Source organism: Acanthochromis polyacanthus, chromosome 14, assembly GCF_021347895.1.
Source record: "Acanthochromis polyacanthus isolate Apoly-LR-REF ecotype Palm Island chromosome 14, KAUST_Apoly_ChrSc, whole genome shotgun sequence".
In the NCBI taxonomy this organism is placed as follows: Eukaryota; Metazoa; Chordata; class Actinopteri; family Pomacentridae; genus Acanthochromis; species Acanthochromis polyacanthus.
The window spans coordinates 25,140,829-25,158,897 of NC_067126.1; the positions used below are offsets into that span (position 1 = coordinate 25,140,829).

An 18,069-nucleotide genomic window follows, 5' to 3' on the forward strand; every position below is an offset into this window, starting at 1 on the left:
TTGAGTATTTCCACCTTCAAACTATATCAATGACGATCAACTCTCACAAACACAGATTCACACTTCCAGGTTTTCATACATAATAAACCTAAGGAACCAATACTGTCAGTTTAGAGGGTTGCATTGGGGAGAGGCTTTTCATGTGATCATTCTTCAGAAATAGTTTCCAGTTTAAACATGGTTATTCCAACGGTACAACTTGCCATTGTGTAGTGTAGAGTAGTTTAACAGTGTTTGAGCAGAGTTGTGGGTGAGCAGGTGTACTGAAGCTGCAGTAAACAGGTAAGCGAGAATGGAAAGAAAGGCAGAGACTATGTAGATCTAAAGGAAGCAATGATATAAAGTAACATCTAGGCCATTTTAAAAGAGGAAGGACTTGTTTGTCTCTGAAAAAAATCCTCCAAATATGTAACTTTGATTCACAGAAACTATACTTTGGGGTTTGAATCAATGACTAGAGAGGGTCAAGTTTCATTTAGAAATTCCATTTTACTTGGGGGGATGCACATTTCATACCTTATTTTGCTATACAAATGTTATTATTTTAGTGATTCAAATTTTAGACAACAACAGCTGCATGTTATCTAAAATTATAACCACTGTTGGACATTTTAGATGTTGTATCTAGCTAGCTATTTTTAGCTCATGGTTTAAATAAGTGCGTTATAAAACATGTTTTAAATATGCATATGTACAAAAAATACCCTCACAGCTCAATGCTCTAAAACAGGGCTTCTGAAAGTCTAAATCTCAATCAGCTACTGCAGGTTTGAACTAACCAAAAACCATGTTTTATGAAAATATATTCTAATGTAGCCGTTCTAAAATTATACAATGTAGGTGGAGATTTTTCACACGTTTTACTGCGGCTTATTTTCCTATCACTCACATCGCTGTCATGGCGATAGTAGCTGCTGGACAGAGTGTTGTTTCTGCCCAGTTCACACGTTAACATTAAACCAGAGAATTTCAATCAGTTCAGTAAATCACAGATACAGAAGGTGCTTCATTTTTTCTTGGACAAAATTTCTACAACTGTGTGAGAATATAGGTGACTTTTGTGCTGCAGGAAATCTAGAGAGGCACGACTGTTTGCAGAAACAGCCCCGTAAAGAGCCCCTTGAGCCTTTCCGTTTCCATCGTGGTGTGGGATCTCACAGCTTCGACGAGGACAACAGCGCAACAGAAAAGAAACGTCCTCGTTGTCCTCTCTTCAATTTAACCGCTCAGCCTTGGGAAGCGCACAGCAGTCTTTAAGAACCACTCAGAAGTACGCAATATGGAGTAGGAGCATTTTCTCCCCTGAAAACAGCCCTATAAGAGGTTCTACATGTATGTTCAGCTATTGGAGCATGCTAAAGGCTCGTGCTGACCTAAAACAGTCTGCAAGTTCCTGTGGTTCCGCAAACTGATGCCTTGGTCAGAAATGTTCTTTTAATTTTTATTAATCTATATATCTTGTAGCACACATTATAGCTTTTTTTTTAAAGGTGCTAAATACATAAAATTTTAAATGTGACTGAACGTTGACAATCACCATTTCTCAACTTGAATGTATGTTGTTTAAACATTAAAGTTGGGCACTGAGTGTTAGTTATCACTAATTGTTTCAGATGTCATCCAATCAAAGTAACAAGCTTGAGAACCCCTGCTCAGTGAAGTTGTTGTGGAAACAGATTTTAACATTATTGCATTGTCTTGTAGTATAGGGTTGGTTTGTAAGGATTAGTATGCAAGCCTGATCTTATTCTGTTAATTATCAAAATTCTGTTTGCCTGTTTAGCTTACATACTTGGCCAAGCAAGATAAATACTAGGATTTAATGTTTGTATGTTCAAACAAGATGATCCACTTTTAACAATATGGGAGAATAAGCACAGTGAGGACTTGCGGATGTGTTTGATGAACATAACTCAACCGCAAATAATGAGTTTGATGAGGTTGCTGGAATGTAAAATTTCTCCAAATCTAATCAGGACAAACCCCCCTACACTCAGACATGCTTTTTGTGATGCAGCGCGTAAATGATAAAATGTTCCCTCACCTCAGATGTTGGGTTCCATATGGAAAAAGTCCAACAGCAGACAGACTTTCTATTGCTATCGACTCAGCTATAATTGGGTAAATGCTGACTGGAGGAGGAGTTTGGCGAGTTTAGGTGTTAAGTGAAAACAAAGTATTTAGTATCCCTCCACTTCAAGTTAATCCTTTACTTATTCTTTTCCCACTTGTACACAAGAGCCTGAAGAGGCATTTTCAGTGAGAGTGATGTATGAATTATTCATCTTCATTCACTTGCTCATGGTCGCATTTTACCAATGCAAGACAATCTTACGAACTCCCTCATTAACAGCACACTTACTGAGTTTACTTTACAGACCAGCTCCTGCACTGTCTGTTTGACATTGTGGCCATTTGTGCTCATTATTTTCATGGTGGCACCCACTCTCTCCCTTGCTTTCTCTTTCTCCCTCTCCATCTCTGCCCCTATCTTTCGTGCTCACTCAACCATGTGACGAGAGGATGATTTGTGGTGCACTGGAAATTTTATCTCTGTCAAGCCAATCACTTCTGGCTGTGGCTCAAGGGGAAACATCTGCTGGAGGGAGAGAGCCTAGGCTTTGGCTCGAGAGCGGTTTACAGTTCATAGTCAGCGATAAGAGAGCAAGTGTTTGCGAATGAGGAGGGTAGCCATTAGGAATGAGGAGATTCGATGTCCCGCCGCGTCCTAACAGAGACCAAATTAAGAACTAGGGGCCAAGCGATGTTGTACATTGACTCAAGGAGAGAGCGGCTTTCTTTGACACAATGCCGAGAACCGTTTGGGAGTTTCCGAGTTGAACAGAGCAGCAGGGCAAATGACCTCTCAGACCTATGGCTATTGAACGAGTGTAAAGGTTATTGTATCTTTCACCCGCACCTCAGACAGATGTACTTCACTTTAAATGGCCAATTTAATAATGTTAAAAATGAGTCCCACTTCACCCTCAGGATAAATCCACGAGGACATGGGAAACGGCGAGCTCCAGTTTCAGTGCCGAGGGTTATTACAGGGCATTACAACAGGGGCCATACAGACCTTGTTAGTGGGCACTTAACCATCTGTACACAAACCAGCACTAGAACATATTAGAATATTTTTCATACAGCCATCCAAGCCTCATCTCCATGCTGACCTCTACAAACTACAGTGTCCTTTCATGCCCATTCAACCGTACAAGCAGCTTTCATAAAACACTTTTCCTCTTTAAACCGTGACCCCCCCAAGAGAGACGGGCTACCACAAAATATTCATACCTACAGAGAAAACCTGACTTTTGAATATCAAGCGCTCCCATCTGTCCACTTCTCCTCTCACTATCCTCTTTCTTTCTGTTATTTAACATTGCTCCATTTTTATGTGAAGGAAAGGGCATGTCTTGCAAGGCCAATGATTGTGTCTGACTGGAGACACGAGAATATGAACAGGTCGCCCATTGTTGGATGGGTAGTAAACCTTGTCATTGAAATGTGAGCAGAATGCAACAACTGGACTGTGACAAGTGAATTAGCTGGAACACAATGCGGGCTGAAGGAAAATATCCCAAAAACATGTGAGAGATGTGTGAAAAAATTAGGACTGCAAACTGATGCAGGCAACATACTGATGATGTGTGCAGCAAACAGTAAGACAACGCTGTATGTCTGTGTAAAGCACGGAGTGTGGACACTATTAGCATTAAACAAACACATTTTTCTACATTTGGGGTGGCTTCTCTATTACATGCACTTGTGTGGCACACATGAGTAAACTCAGAGTATTGACTGCATTCATCTGCATTCTGTTCTACACACTAAAAATTCATTCCAGGGTCCTATTTCCATAAGTTAATTAAATGCATCCTTTTTCATTTTCATGCAAGATAGCAAGTGTAATTTACAGATTTAGATAAACATTTTTAGTTGCAAACATTATTCTGATTAGTAGTATTGACATATTAATTCTGGCAATTGCGTCAAATTATTAAGGTGTGCAATGTCAATTCTTTGATTTAAAGTGAAATGCGAGTTCATGTAATTTAATGAAATTGGCTTAACTAAACTTTTCTTCAGATCTCTGGAAACTATCCATTGCGGTAAGAAGTAACCAGAAAACAATGTAGACAGGTGACAAGGTTGTCCTGTTTGCTTGTTTTTGCTTGGGCTTGGAAATACATTGCTCTAATTTTCATTCCTCTAAAGACAGAATAATAATAAAAACAGCTACATTCCGCAAGTAGTTTTGCCCTTGTACTGCACTGGGTGCTAGAAGCAGTAGTGAGAGCCTTACCTGGTTTTTCAAATCCAGCTTGGGGCATGGACGTCCCCCATTGAAAGCTTTCTCCCTGAGCCACTTGGACCTGATCTTCAACCCGCTACCACAGGATACGCTGCAGGCCGACCAGGCTGACCAGTCGCTTAGCTTACAGTCGAGGGGACAAGGGATGTGGCAAACCTCCACAATGTAGCCTGAAATCGAACATTGGCAGACAGAACGGGAACGCATGATTCAGGCTTGGTCTGGAGCTGCAGTGAGGATCACATTAATATTGTCAGACAGACATGCCACTGGCCTGTGTTACGCCAGACCTTGGACTTACTCACTGTGACACCAAGAGCTAATTATCTGACTAATGAGTGTTTCAATCCTGCATTGTGCCAGGGGTTTTCACAGGGTTTTGTATAATGTCTTTATTCTCTACTTTTGTTTGTGTTCAGGATTGCTTTATTAGCACTATTTACTCTTTCACTCTTAAAATAATTATACAGATAAACAAGACACAGACATATTAGCTAAATATTTCAAGTAACTACTGCAGGCGTTGCAATTAGATTTTCACCAATGCTACATTTTTTATCTTTGAATAAAAGCTAGCCTAATATCTAGTCCACTGATATTGAGTCCATGTGACTCCCACTGCAGAAACAATCTAGACAGATCCAGAGAGGAATCAAGATTTGCATAAAAACTGATGTGTAATTACAATGATGTCAGTAACTAAACATGCATGAAACATGGAGTGAAAAGTGTTATTCTGTTGGAAACTGAAGATGGCATTGGAGGGACAGAAAATCTGTCACCATCTCTTAAGAAGTTGGAAGACAAAAGCCCGGTTCCAATAAAAATTGTCTACTATGAACAGAATGTTAAGTTTGATAAATGACGTTAAACACAAACTCATGCTGCTTATCAGGGTTGTTGTGTGTTCAAGGCTAGAAAATAGTAAGTCATTCTAGCTAAAGATCTGTGGTTTGTGCGGTGTATGTAGTATATTTTCCAGTCATACCCGAGTCTGTACAGAGCGTTGGGTTAACCAGGAGTCCCTGCTGGTTAATGCAGGCCACAGCTCTGTAGCGCAGACCTTGGCCACACTCCTTTACCTCCCGGTGGCTCATCCAACCCTGCAGGGACCCTGGGACTGAAGGATCAGGGAGGATGCAGGCAGACCAGTTCCCATAGGGCTGAGACAGAAACTCATCACAGGGACACGTCTCTGTCTCCTCCAGTGGATACAGCTTCTCGTTCAGGCAATGCTCCTTCTTTTTGCTGCGACCTGAGCAGAACACAGACAAAACAACGGAAAGCAAATGTGTGATTAACACTGTGTAAATGAAATAGAGCTGCTCAAAGCCAACTTCACCCCACTTGCAGTAAAAGCTGAGCTGCATAAATAGGTTTTCTGTTTGATTAACACATCAGTTGTGGTCACATCTTTTGCTCATTTATTTAGGATCAAGCATTCGGAATTTTACAGTGTCAGCCAGTGAACAAACTAGATTCAAGTATGGCTATTAACTCAGTGTAATTTGCTAATTTGGATCATTGAAATTGCAACTGGGAGACGGCACACACAGGCACAAGCCAAGTCCAGCATTCACTTTAACTGCTCACTTACATCCAGTGCCTCCGTTCTAACCGCCGAGTTGTTTTTGAGACTTAGCTAATAAGATCACTATTGCAATTTCTTGTGGGAATCATTGCCTACACTTTCACTGCTGACTCCACAAGGCACTGGATTGGTTTAGAAACTGGCTTACTGTTTCATTATTCTCATCCAGATTTAAGCCCAAACCACAGTTGTCTGCAGAAATGCAGTATAGGCTCTAAAGATGGATTAAAGCGATGTCGCTGCAACTAGCCTGCTGTAAAACCAACCATCAACCAAGAATGGTATTTGGAACATTGGATGAAGCATTAACAGAACGCAGAATGACATTAGTAACTTTTTATATAGCATTTATTGTAATGGATTTGAATAAAGCCACATTCACACAGAGAAAAGGTATTAAATCATCTGGAATAATGTTTTTTGTTGCTAAAAAGAAGGCTTTGAGCAGAAATGGGTTTACCTCTTTCCCCATCTGACTGATTCTAGCACAGAATGCCGTCATCAAATGACAGGCTCTGACTAAATGTATCCCTACATTACCACAAACTGGTGTTGATATGAATGTGAATCAATTTATCCAGTGGTTCATCTTGTTCCATTTCTCCCTATAGTTCAACTTTATTTTCCTTTTAAAAAAACATAACATGTGGATAGGCAATCCTTCAAAAGAACAGAAAAGAAGCAGCTTTTCTGTCTTGTGTGTCTAAATAATCCCATGGAATAGCTGGCACAGTTTGCCAGTGTATTAAACCTTGATTTTTCTATTGATTTTACAAGCACTTTAAGGGAATAGTCCACACTTAGTGCATATTATGACACTACCACTACTGTGAGGGTTGGACCTGAGTAATTGTTTTTCAGCATAATATAACATTACTTGCTTATGTTACTTGCCCATTCTGCCTAAATATTCTTTGTAGTAGATTTGACAATACAAAGACACATATTGTTCTCTTTACTTGAAATACAATGTCTATTATTATAAACATTTATGTTGTTTGCATGTAAATGCACCATATTTAGGTATAGCAAGTGCAGGCATTGTGTGCTACCATGATGACTGGAAAGAAAAGAAACAGTGCAGTGCTTCAGCAGTGCAATGTTCTCCCACTGAGGAGGGAATACAAAGATCTTTGCTCAGATAAGTTTTTTCCTCAACTCACTTTTACACCCTCTCTCTCTATTCAGCTGTTACTTTGTAATTAGGTGCTGCAATTCTCTTTCTGGTATGACCTGCTGGTCTTCTGTATGCAACTTGAACACAAAAAAGGAAGACTGCATTTTTCTTTCTTTCTTCACTGGAAACATTATATGATCAATATATAATCACTGAATGGTAGAAAACAGATGAAGAGATGTATGGTAAATCGACTACAACCATTAGAGTGGTGATTTTTTTCCTTTAAAATTTAATGTACGCCTCAAAACAACAACAAAGTCCTTTGTCTAATGTGGCTTAAAATGGTTATTCATGATGAGGCTAACGAATAACAATGAACAGGAGAGTAGCAGAGCTGCAGGAGAGCCTGTGTTCCTGTCAGAAAATGTCAGTTTCAATATCTGGACATGTAACAGATAGAACCTGTCAAGCTGTCCAACCGCTCCGAAATATTCCTCATGACTGATCGTCTGCTTTGCATCATGGAATAACATTATATAGAAGAGATATGTTGTCTCATCTCAACATCTATAAATATCCTGAAGTAAGTGACACATCAGTGTTGCTGCAGTACATTGTTCAAAATAGTCACAACTGTCAAACTTCCTCACAGACTTGTCAATACTCAACAAACAATGCATTGGATACTTGTGCAGGCCTCCATGCAGGACTTGCATTTAGTCCATAGCATGTAATAGAGACAATCCAAGCCAAAGCAACCTACTGCAGTGGATTGTGGAAGATACAAGCTTTTGCAATTTCTTTATATTTTACCATCTTGCAGTGCAAAATTGTTACAATTTAGTGTCCCACAAAGATATTTTCGTGACAGGATGAAAATAGATCTGAAACATGATTCAGATCATCATGAGTCACTGTCAGAGTTCTTCAAGTAAATTACTTTCTCAGAGGTTTTTACGCATACTGAAGGTGAAAACATACTATTAAATGAAGATGTAAGATGTCAAATCTGAGTTACAGTAATCATGAGAGAAAGTCATAATTACAACTGGGTAAACAACATTTTTATCAAAGTTTTGATATTTGAAATTGCTAAAGAACATAAGTGCCTTCGAAAAGCAAGTAAATATGGTTGTCTCACATCAGCCAGAGTGAATTGTTCAAAGCCGTATGCTGAAATTTAACTGATACAAATTACAATATGCATAGTTTTTACCCTCACTTGCCCAACTCTGCAATACAACAACTTTTATTCAACATTATTACACTTTGTTCAAATTGCACTTCAGTAACTACTAATAGAGGTTTTCACAAACAATTTTCCTGCTAGGTGTTGTGGTGTTATTAGAAGAAATGAGGTGTCACATTTGTGCGTTTCTTTTATTTGGTTATTGATTAAGACAGCTGGAATTTCCAAAAAATAAGTAAGAAGCAGCAGGAGATCACTGTTACCTGCCCCGTCCTTAGTTGCAACAGTGCCTCACAAAAAATACATTCCTCTACAACAAACTGCAAACTCATTTTGTTTAGAGAGTAACATTCTCTTCCCAAAAAGACTAGGATGTAATAAGAAACCATTTGAAAGAAACACAGTATGCATCTTAAGGATGGATGCAAACATCTGCAAGAGGCCTTTCTCCCAGGAGACTGGGGTTTGTGTTGTATGTGGGAGCATTATTAGGTTTAGCCACCAAAACTATACTACTGTTCAAAAGTTTGGGGTCGCCTAGAAATGTCCTTATTTCTGAAAGAAAATGTTATTTTTTTCCCAATGAGGATAACATTAAATTAAACACAAATGCAGGCTAGACATTGTTAATGTGGTAAATGACTATTCTAGCTGGAAACGGCAGATTTTTAATAGAATATCTACATGGGGTACAGAGGAACATCAGCAACCATCACTCCTGTGTTCTAATGCTACATTGTGCTAGCTAATGGGGTTGAAAGGCTAATTGATGATTAGAAAACCCCTTGTGCAGTTATGTTAGCACATGAATAAAAGTGTGAGTTTTCATGGAAAACATGAAATTGTCTGGGTGACCCCAAACTTTTGAACAGCAGCATGTAGTTTAAGTGAATCATGATTTGGACTAAAAATGACCTTAGCCTTCACACCATGTTGGTGGTTCATTCTCTGACTAGCAGAATGATGAGTCCTCTCCTATCTGTGATTGGTTGGCCCAACAGGAGCAACAATAAAGTGATAAAGCACTGTTGCACAGATGTAGAGTCACTGGTCTTGGTTAAGTGGTTCATATATTACATATAAGGACACCGGGCCACCAAATGTACTGATATTAATTCAACTATAATAAATTGAACTCTCTACATCTCTATAATATTTTTCTCTGTAAAACAAGACTAAATTTAGCTGAAAATTCATCAAAGTGGCCATAGTTTAATGAAACAAACAGCCCCTTCAGGGCTGAACTATGAAGCAAGATTAGAGACTCAGTGAAGTGTATTGAACTAAAGTGTTCAGTGTCGTGAAGGTGGCTGCTTTTAATCTGATAGATCACCATGGCAACTGATATTGCACAGGTAACTTGTTGTGAAGAAGTGTGTTCAGGGTTTTGGATTTAAATTGGCTGTTAGAAGCACCACACTTTCAGCAGTTCGTTTCCATTCCATATTCTTTGAGTAATTACGATTCACTACTGAATTAAAGTAGGGAAACCGTAGTCTTTGTCTTCCAACGTAAACCTACATGCATTCAGTTGATGATGCAGAAAACAGATAAACATAATGTTATGCCTGGTCCAGACTTGCTACCAACTCCACTTTAAACTGCTGGTGGTGTAGATGAAAGAACAGAGATTTTAAAATTGATTAGTCAATTGATATTCATCACGGAGAATATTCAATCAGTAACATGAATTTCACACCGATTTGGCCAAAAAGTCACGTGATTTTAACATATCCTTTATTCTGGGACAGTGTGTCAGACCTAAATACATTTCTGGAGCATCATGTTTACATGAATAAAGTTCCACAGCTCATATGTGCTGCTACCATGTTCGGAAAAGGTAGTAAAACAGGTATATTAGCTTATACAAGTAACAGCTTTTCTACGAGCATTACTTTCTTGCATTACAGGGGGTCCTCGGTTTCTGACGTCCTCAACCTACGGTGTTTCAGCGTTTTGTCGGAGCTGGTTCAGTACAACTAGTTGGCGAGCAGAGCAGACAAATATGTTGTCATGTCGCGCTATAAGACGGCTTTGTCAGCGTTTGCCCATTGTACGTCACCTTGGATTGTGCCACATTTGCTAACTTTTTGCCCTTCATGATGCACACAGCGGCTTTGTTTACATTTTTGCTGGAGTTCCAACTTACGGCGAAAATCGACTTACATTGTGCCGTAGGAATGGAACTCCGAAAAAAGCCGAGGACCCCCTGTATCTTCAGTAACAGTGGTGGGCTACGTAGTTAGCTTCTGGGCATACCAGACCATGTAAAGGCTGTCAAAACAAAACCCCAGCTTCATTGAATTATTTATCTATTTTTCATTTGATCCAAATTGAATATGTTAAGTATGTTATTTCCCCTTTCAAAAGTTATTTAATTGTGCTTTAAAAGGAAATATTACACATACACACGTGGACAAAATTGTTGGTACCCCTCAGTTAAAGAAGGAAAAACCCACAATTCTCACTGAAATCACTTGAAACTCACAAAAGTAACAATAAATAAAAATTTATTGAAAATTAAATAATCAAAAACAGCCATTACTTTTGAATTGTTGATTAACATAATTATTTAAAAAAACAAACTAATGAAACAGGCCTGGACAAAAATGATGGTACCTCTATAAAAGATTGAAAACTATTTGACCAGAGTGACATGATTAACTCAGGTGTGTCATTTAATTGACATCACAGGTGTTTCCAAACTCATAATCAGTCAGTCTGCCTATTTAAAGGGAGACAAGTAGTCACCCTGCTGTTTGGTGAAAAGGTGTGTACCACACTGAACATGGACAACAGAAAGCGAAGGAGAGAATTGTCCCAGGACATCCGAAAAAAAATGATAGACAAACATCTTAAAGGTAAAGGCTATAAGACCATCTCTAAACAGCTTGAAGTTCCTGTGACAACAGTGGCTCATATTATTCAGAAGTTCAAGACCCACGGGACAGTAGCCAACCTCCCTGGACGTGGCCGCAAGAGGAAAATTGATGACAAATTGAAGAGACGGATCGTTGGAATTGTATCCAAAGAGCCCAGAGCAACCTCCAAAGAAATTAAAGGTGAACTCCAAGGCCAAGGTACATCAGTGTCAGATCGCACCATTCGTCGTTGTTTGAGCCAAAGTGGACTTCATGGGAGACGACCAAGGAGGACACCACTGCTGAAAAAAACTCATAAAAAAGCCAGACTGGAATTTGCAAAAATGCATGTTGACAAGCCACAAAGCTTCTGGGAGAATGTCCTTTGGACAGATGAGACCAAACTGGAGCTTTTTGGTAAGGCACATCAACTCTATGTTCATAGACTCAAAAACCAAGCATACGAAGAAAAGAACACTGTCCCTACGGTGAAACATGGAGGAGGCTCAGTAATGTTTTGGGGCTGCTTTGCTGCATCTGGCACAGGGTGTCTTGAAAGTGTGCAAGGTACGATGAAATCTGAAGACTATCAAGGCATTCTGGAGAGAAATGTGCTGCCTAGTGTCAGAAAGCTTGGTCTCAGTCGCAGGTCATGGGTCTTCCAACAGGACAACGATCCAAAACACAAAGCCAAAAACACCCAAGAATGGCTGAGAGAAAAGCGTTGGACTATTCTAAAGTGGCCTTCTATGAGCCCAGATCTGAATCCCATTGAACATATGTGGAAGGAGCTGAAACATGCCATTTGGAGAAGACACCCATCAAACCTGAGACAACTGGAGCTGTTTGCTCATGAGGAGTGGGCCAAAATACCTGTTGACAGCTGCAGAACGCTCATTGACAAATACAGAAATCGTTTAATTGCAGTGATTGCCTCAAAAGGTTGTGCAACAAAATATTAAGTTATGGGTACCATCATTTTTGTCCAGCCCTATTTCATTAGTTTGTTTTTTTAAATAATTATGTTAATCAACAATTCAAAAGTGATGGCTGATTTTGATTATTTAATTTTCAATAAATTTTTATTTATTGTTACTTTTGTGAGTTTCAAGTGATTTCAGTGAGAATTGTGGGTTTTTCCTTCTTTAACTGAGGGGTACCAACAATTTTGTCCACGTGTGTAAACTGCTGTATAAAGAGCAGATGGAATTATATTGTTTGTTAGTTAATCAAAAAAAAGAACTATATCAAAGGTGAATATTTTGTAGTTGTTTGATGAAAATGAATCCTGCTGGTACAAAAACAACAAAGCCAGTCAACATTTTAATGAATTGGAGTCCCCAAAGAGTAAGCAAATTACTATGTAATTGTCACAATTAAAGTAAACACCTTGTGTAGCGTAAAATAAAAGAGTTACCAGAATTTGCCGACCTGAGCCAGATGGGGAGGGCACATACACACACATACCTACACGGGCTCGTGAAGGAGTTGCGATGCAGTTTTGCTTATCCTTCTATACTTGTGCACTCGTATTTGTTTCATGGATCCTGGGTGTCCTCAGCCTCCTGTGAGCCCAGGCAGTGAACAGCCCATCTGTTTCTGAAGTGGGTCTGATTGCAAACATTCCTCACAGAGTGTGAACTTACTGCTATCCCACTGCAATTCACCAACAATCTGTTCAATCTACGCCACTGCTGGTGGTTGATTGAAAAGTGCAACATCACTTCACATTGACAGCCATATTACTGGCGACAGCAACACACAGACCCACAGGCTCCGCAGACTGTCTGAATTTAAGTCTGCGATATGCAACTTGTTTTACCGCTATACATTTCCATCAACCACATGTTATTCTAAGTGATGCATATGTAGAAATCTGTTGGGCTCTACTAACACTGTGCCGACCTCTTTGCATCCAGCAGTGCCAGGAATGTGCTGACGACCATCTGCAAATGTGGAGTAAGTGAAAGAACTTAAGCTTATTCTGGAATGGTAACACCAGGGATAAACTGACTTGACAAACATGTCAATAAGATGACTGATGTTCCTCCTTATTTCCTCCACTTGATTAAATGAATTCACCGTACCAAGGTGGGCTACTTCCCTGACATCCATATTTAACCTGCGAAAACATGACAGCTGTTCCACTGTTAGTGTCAAATCAAGGTCTCATTTTTTCACTTGCAATTCTTAGTTGTCAAATATAGTAATTAGGCTCATGAGCCATTATTTCTGAGGTATATACTGATTGGTTGCGGCATATCTGGAAAGCCTGAACTGATTCATTCGAATGTTGTTTTGCATAGATATGATGCTGTGTGAAACTACAAGCCAACAGGACCTTGTAGGTTTTCCTGCAGTAAGTTGCAACATGGATAGTAACATGCAGAGGGAACCTTGACTAGGTGTAAAACTTGAACTTGAAACTGTTTTCCAAAGCAAACCTTCAGAAACACTTGTCCTTGCAATGATATGGGAGAATCTCAACACTATAACATAACAAATGCTTCAGGTTGTGCTAGTACTGCAAAACAGCTTGACTGGCATTATTAGGCTTCTTATTGTTGTATATACAAGTGGTCTACCTTCCCTGTGTTATGATAGTAAAATCCATGAACCGTGACAGAGGTGTATGATAAATCCTACAAATCTGATCCTCTTCTACTCCAGGCAAGTTTGAGTGGATTTCTCCAGAGTGGATTTCAATCAGTCCAATTCACAATAAATTCCCATCTAAATATTATGTTTAATGAATTGAACTAAAAACTCAATTTAGCTTCATGCTGGAGAAAAAAAAAAAACTGTAGGAGGAGAGAAAAAAAATCCACTTTAAAATCATAAAACACTCATAAAGTAGACAAAACATAGGAGCGGCGATAAAATTGAACCATAAAATAAAAACGAAATAAATTCAGTTCAAGATAGCAAATTGACCATTACAACTATGGCATTTCTATAAAAGGCCAGTCTGAAATGATACACATGAGTTACTTAAAAGCTCACTCTGACAAAGGAGAGCAATTGTGAATAGCTCAGTAACAATGCTGGATGGTGTAGCTAAACCATTTATCTGCAGTTAAACTCCTACACACACACACACACAAACTCTGCTCTCTGATCTGTGGGGGAAATAATTCACAGAATTCACATATAACACTCATCATGCTGCTGGAGAGTGTAGCTGTGGCTACAACTCAACACTTGCCAATAAAGCGTTGAGGAAAACACATTTATGCTTGAATCGTTTTCCAAAACATTTCTTTCACTCACACAAGCTTGCACTTTATTTTGACAAGGCACTAATTTGATTTGCAGCAGCATAAATGTGCATCATTTACATGTCTACAAATATTGACCTTATTAATGTTAAGACATCAGTATAATTATCATAAACAAAACAGAAGCCTTTCATTCTGTGTGCTGTTTTCCTTTTTCTTCAGAGAAAACAGAGTTAACGTTTTCAGAGCTCTTGACAAAGAGTGACATTATAATTACACAGGAACCACTAGTGTTTACTGAAAAGAAGTTTTGCTGATATAAGGAAGACGCCTTCAATCTTTTTCTGTCACGGTGTAATTTGTTTATTGTAAGAATATCAACAGCTCAATATCAGTTACGGATGATGTACACAAAGTCTACCTAAGCATGTTTTCAGCAGCAAGTAGTGAAGCAATATTTTTCAAAGCTGCTACCCACAAGCACTAAATGCACCCACAACCAGCCAGCAAGAAAGTAATAAGCAAAATGATACTGTTAAACTCCTCTGTGGTACCCAAACACACTTAGCAAGAGGTGGTAGTGATGCGCTGACGCTGTGTATTCTGAACACACAATAAGCAGATACATACATGCTGACAAAGGTATTCACACATTTGGGCAATTTACAATTATCAGTTCACAACATCTGCATGTCTTGAGAGAACTGGAGCACCTTTAGGAAATTTGCATCAGATAAGCATGCCAACTTTAGGCAGCAGCCACCCATGGGGCTCACATTCAGAATGTTCTTACTGAAAGTAACAGTGCTAACTCCTGAGCCAGCGCTGCTCTAATAGGGAGTGTCATATACCCTCCTGTTCATAGCAGCAGCAGCAGTTTGAGGTGTCTGATTCAAGTGGCTCATGTAGTTTTGCATGAGTGAGAAATTTAAAGAGGAGTTGTGTGCATATCCTTTTGTATGTGTGAAAGAGATCAGGAAAAAGTGACAAAACAGCGGCTGCTCATTTTCCGCCTTTGTACTTCGAAGCTCAGCCAGTCTGTGAAGACACTGTAGTTCTCGGTAACATAAGGCAAAGTGCAGGGGAGATTTTTTCAAACATAATGACAGGAAAATTACTGATGCAAATCTCAGGAATCTGGTATCCACTTTATTGTGCTTTCAAACTACAGAATTGTATTTTTACCATATTTTCAGTCATGATTATATGTATTAGTAATAGGTCTATATAAAGCCATTATAGCATCAGTGGTGGAATGCTGCTAGGTATTTTTACTCAAGTTCTATACTTTACTATAAATTTAAAGTACTTGCACTTCGTTTAAGTCTTTGTCGTTGTATGATAATTTCTAATTTTGCTGCACTACATTTTAGAGGGAAATACTGTACTTTTCACCTACAATTCTCTGACAGTTTTAGTCAAGGCATGCCACCATTTTTATATAGCACATTCAAAACAGCAGGGGTTGTCATAAGAATGCATTCTACTTGAGATAAAAGACTAACATTTCACATTAACATGACTAAAAGAAGTATAAAATGTGAATAATTATGTCAGGACCCGTTAAAGCAAATAATCAGAAAATCCATAATGGAAATAATTATTAGTTGCTGTTACACAAAAACTAGTTCAAAATGAGCTCTTCTTCTACCAAACACAGATTTTGCATGAATGTATATGCATGTTTTTATCTTTTGTAATTCGGTCAATTACATCAGCATAATAAAACCATAACTAAATACATAGATTTGTTGGGTTAGTCAGATTTTTCTACGAGGATATCTTCATGCATTGACATACAATGCATTTGAAGGTGAAATAATGTACTCATGTGACCAAAACTTGAGTGATATATTTATTCTCATGATCACTGTGGAAACTGTTTGATGGAAGCAAAACTGATTCTTTTGTTTTGCATTCACAAGGCAAGAAATTTGGCCTTTTAGAAAATGCCACAACTTGGGCTTAGAGCAGAGGGCTAAAGTGTGAGCACATGTATATTTCCCTTGACAAAGTATATGAATTCAATATTCAATTCAATAAGTATAAGTAAGGTAACAGTTCGTTCTGTGTGTCCAGCCTACAATACTAAAGAAATTATCATGTTTTGGTAATTTGTTTTAAATAAATATGTAGTATTGTAGTATAACTTGTCATACCTATTCATTCGGCAATGGTTCAATCAGACAAACTTATTTTTTCCTGATCAAGTGTGATATAAAAATAAAACAGATATGTTTCCTTTTGCATCATTGAGATATATAACGGCATTTGTTTCAGAAAACATCACTAGTTGCCTTCTGCATTATCAATTTGTTTGTAAATATGCGCTCAAAAAGGAAATGCTCTCATCAGAAACTATTTGATCTACTGGTTCAATATGCCAGATTCTGAATCAATATGATGATGAGAAACAACAGAGAAAATTTCAGGTATTTTATTTTTAACAGCTCCTGATATATTGCCATCCAAACATAACCTCAAAAATCAAAGTTAAAAAAACATGCTGAAAGAAAGTCGACGAGTAATTTGTTGAAAATTTTGTTATAAAGTATTTGATATTTCACGCTAGCAATTCATATACACCATTTTGAAAATCTATAGTTTATAAAAAAAAACATTTTGAGCAAATCACAGACAGTCGAACAAATGATTTGATTTGAGATGGAATAACATAACGATACTAACTATATTGTAAATGCAGGATTTGTATTTGTAACAGATATTTCTTATACTGTGGTACTTTTACTTAAGTAAAGGATCTAAATAATTCCACCACTAATTTTCAACATGCACACTATTTGCCACTGTTCCTGTTAGTTGTATGGATCTACCTGTAGCCACCTTTATATCTGCTGGTCTACTGGCGTGTTGATTTCAGCTGATAGGCATTTTATTTCCTTCTCTGGAGGTCCAACAGCTGAGCACTACAACTGAAAGGCATTTTGTTAAACAGCCTTTTGGACCTCTAAAATGACTTTCAGTTTAGATACAAAGAATATACTGTATTATGGCTCAAGGAGGCTTTACAGCACATCGAAGCACAATCCTTGGTATGCTGCCAGCTAACACAACCATATTCTGGAGCGTAAAACCCACAGTGCCTCCGCTTCACATCAATTTTCCTGACAGAGAAATTTAAGCAAGTGGTAAAGTTGGCATAAAAGAGTTGAAATACTGACCTAATATGACCGTTAGGAGCCAATGAACATGAGAAAACACTCTCCCTATAGAAACCCACCACTGAGCTCAGGCTGATTTCATGTGTTGGATTCTAGAAGCATTATAGAAGAAGACAGGGTATGTTTACTACAACCCCTCCAGCATCGGATAAAATATTCATGAAGACAAATAGTATCCACCCTGGTCTGCAACCACAGCATGTAATTCAGATTTTGCCATCTGCACTGAAATAAGGGATTACAAGCTGTGAGAGACCTAATTTAGACCTGACATAACACTACGGGGACAGCAGAAAGTTACAGTAACAGAACCAGAGGGGGAAACGAGGCGATGTTAAATTGTGGCATGTCAAAGTGCAAAAGCTTTTAAGCGCATGAAAAATATGTTGCAATTAGTGCTGTTCAAAAATTGCTACCTTGACAGGTTTAATACATATCAGGCCTGTATTGGGACATCTTGCCTCCAGGAAATAGCCATAACCTCACGCTTTACAGTGAGACATGACAGAAGCTTTCATCTTCTCTGCTTTAATTTAATAACTGCCAGCCACATCAACAAAAAAGCAAACAAAAACAAGGTGAGAATACTT

General features: G+C 38.5%; 1 protein-coding gene across 2 annotated transcripts in view; it reads right to left on the minus strand.

The window, feature by feature from the left end:
* Nucleotides 1-18,069, minus strand: part of thsd7ba (thrombospondin, type I, domain containing 7Ba) — a 213,113-nt gene that overhangs the window by 38,444 nt on the left and 156,600 nt on the right. For both annotated transcript variants that reach the window (XM_051959018.1, XM_022193664.2), the window contains exons 15-16: nt 5,307-5,573; nt 4,310-4,488 (exon numbers count right to left, since the gene is read on the minus strand). In XM_051959018.1, the coding sequence (XP_051814978.1) occupies nt 4,310-4,488; nt 5,307-5,573 (446 nt within the window). The remainder of the gene's footprint in view (nt 1-4,309; nt 4,489-5,306; nt 5,574-18,069) is intronic.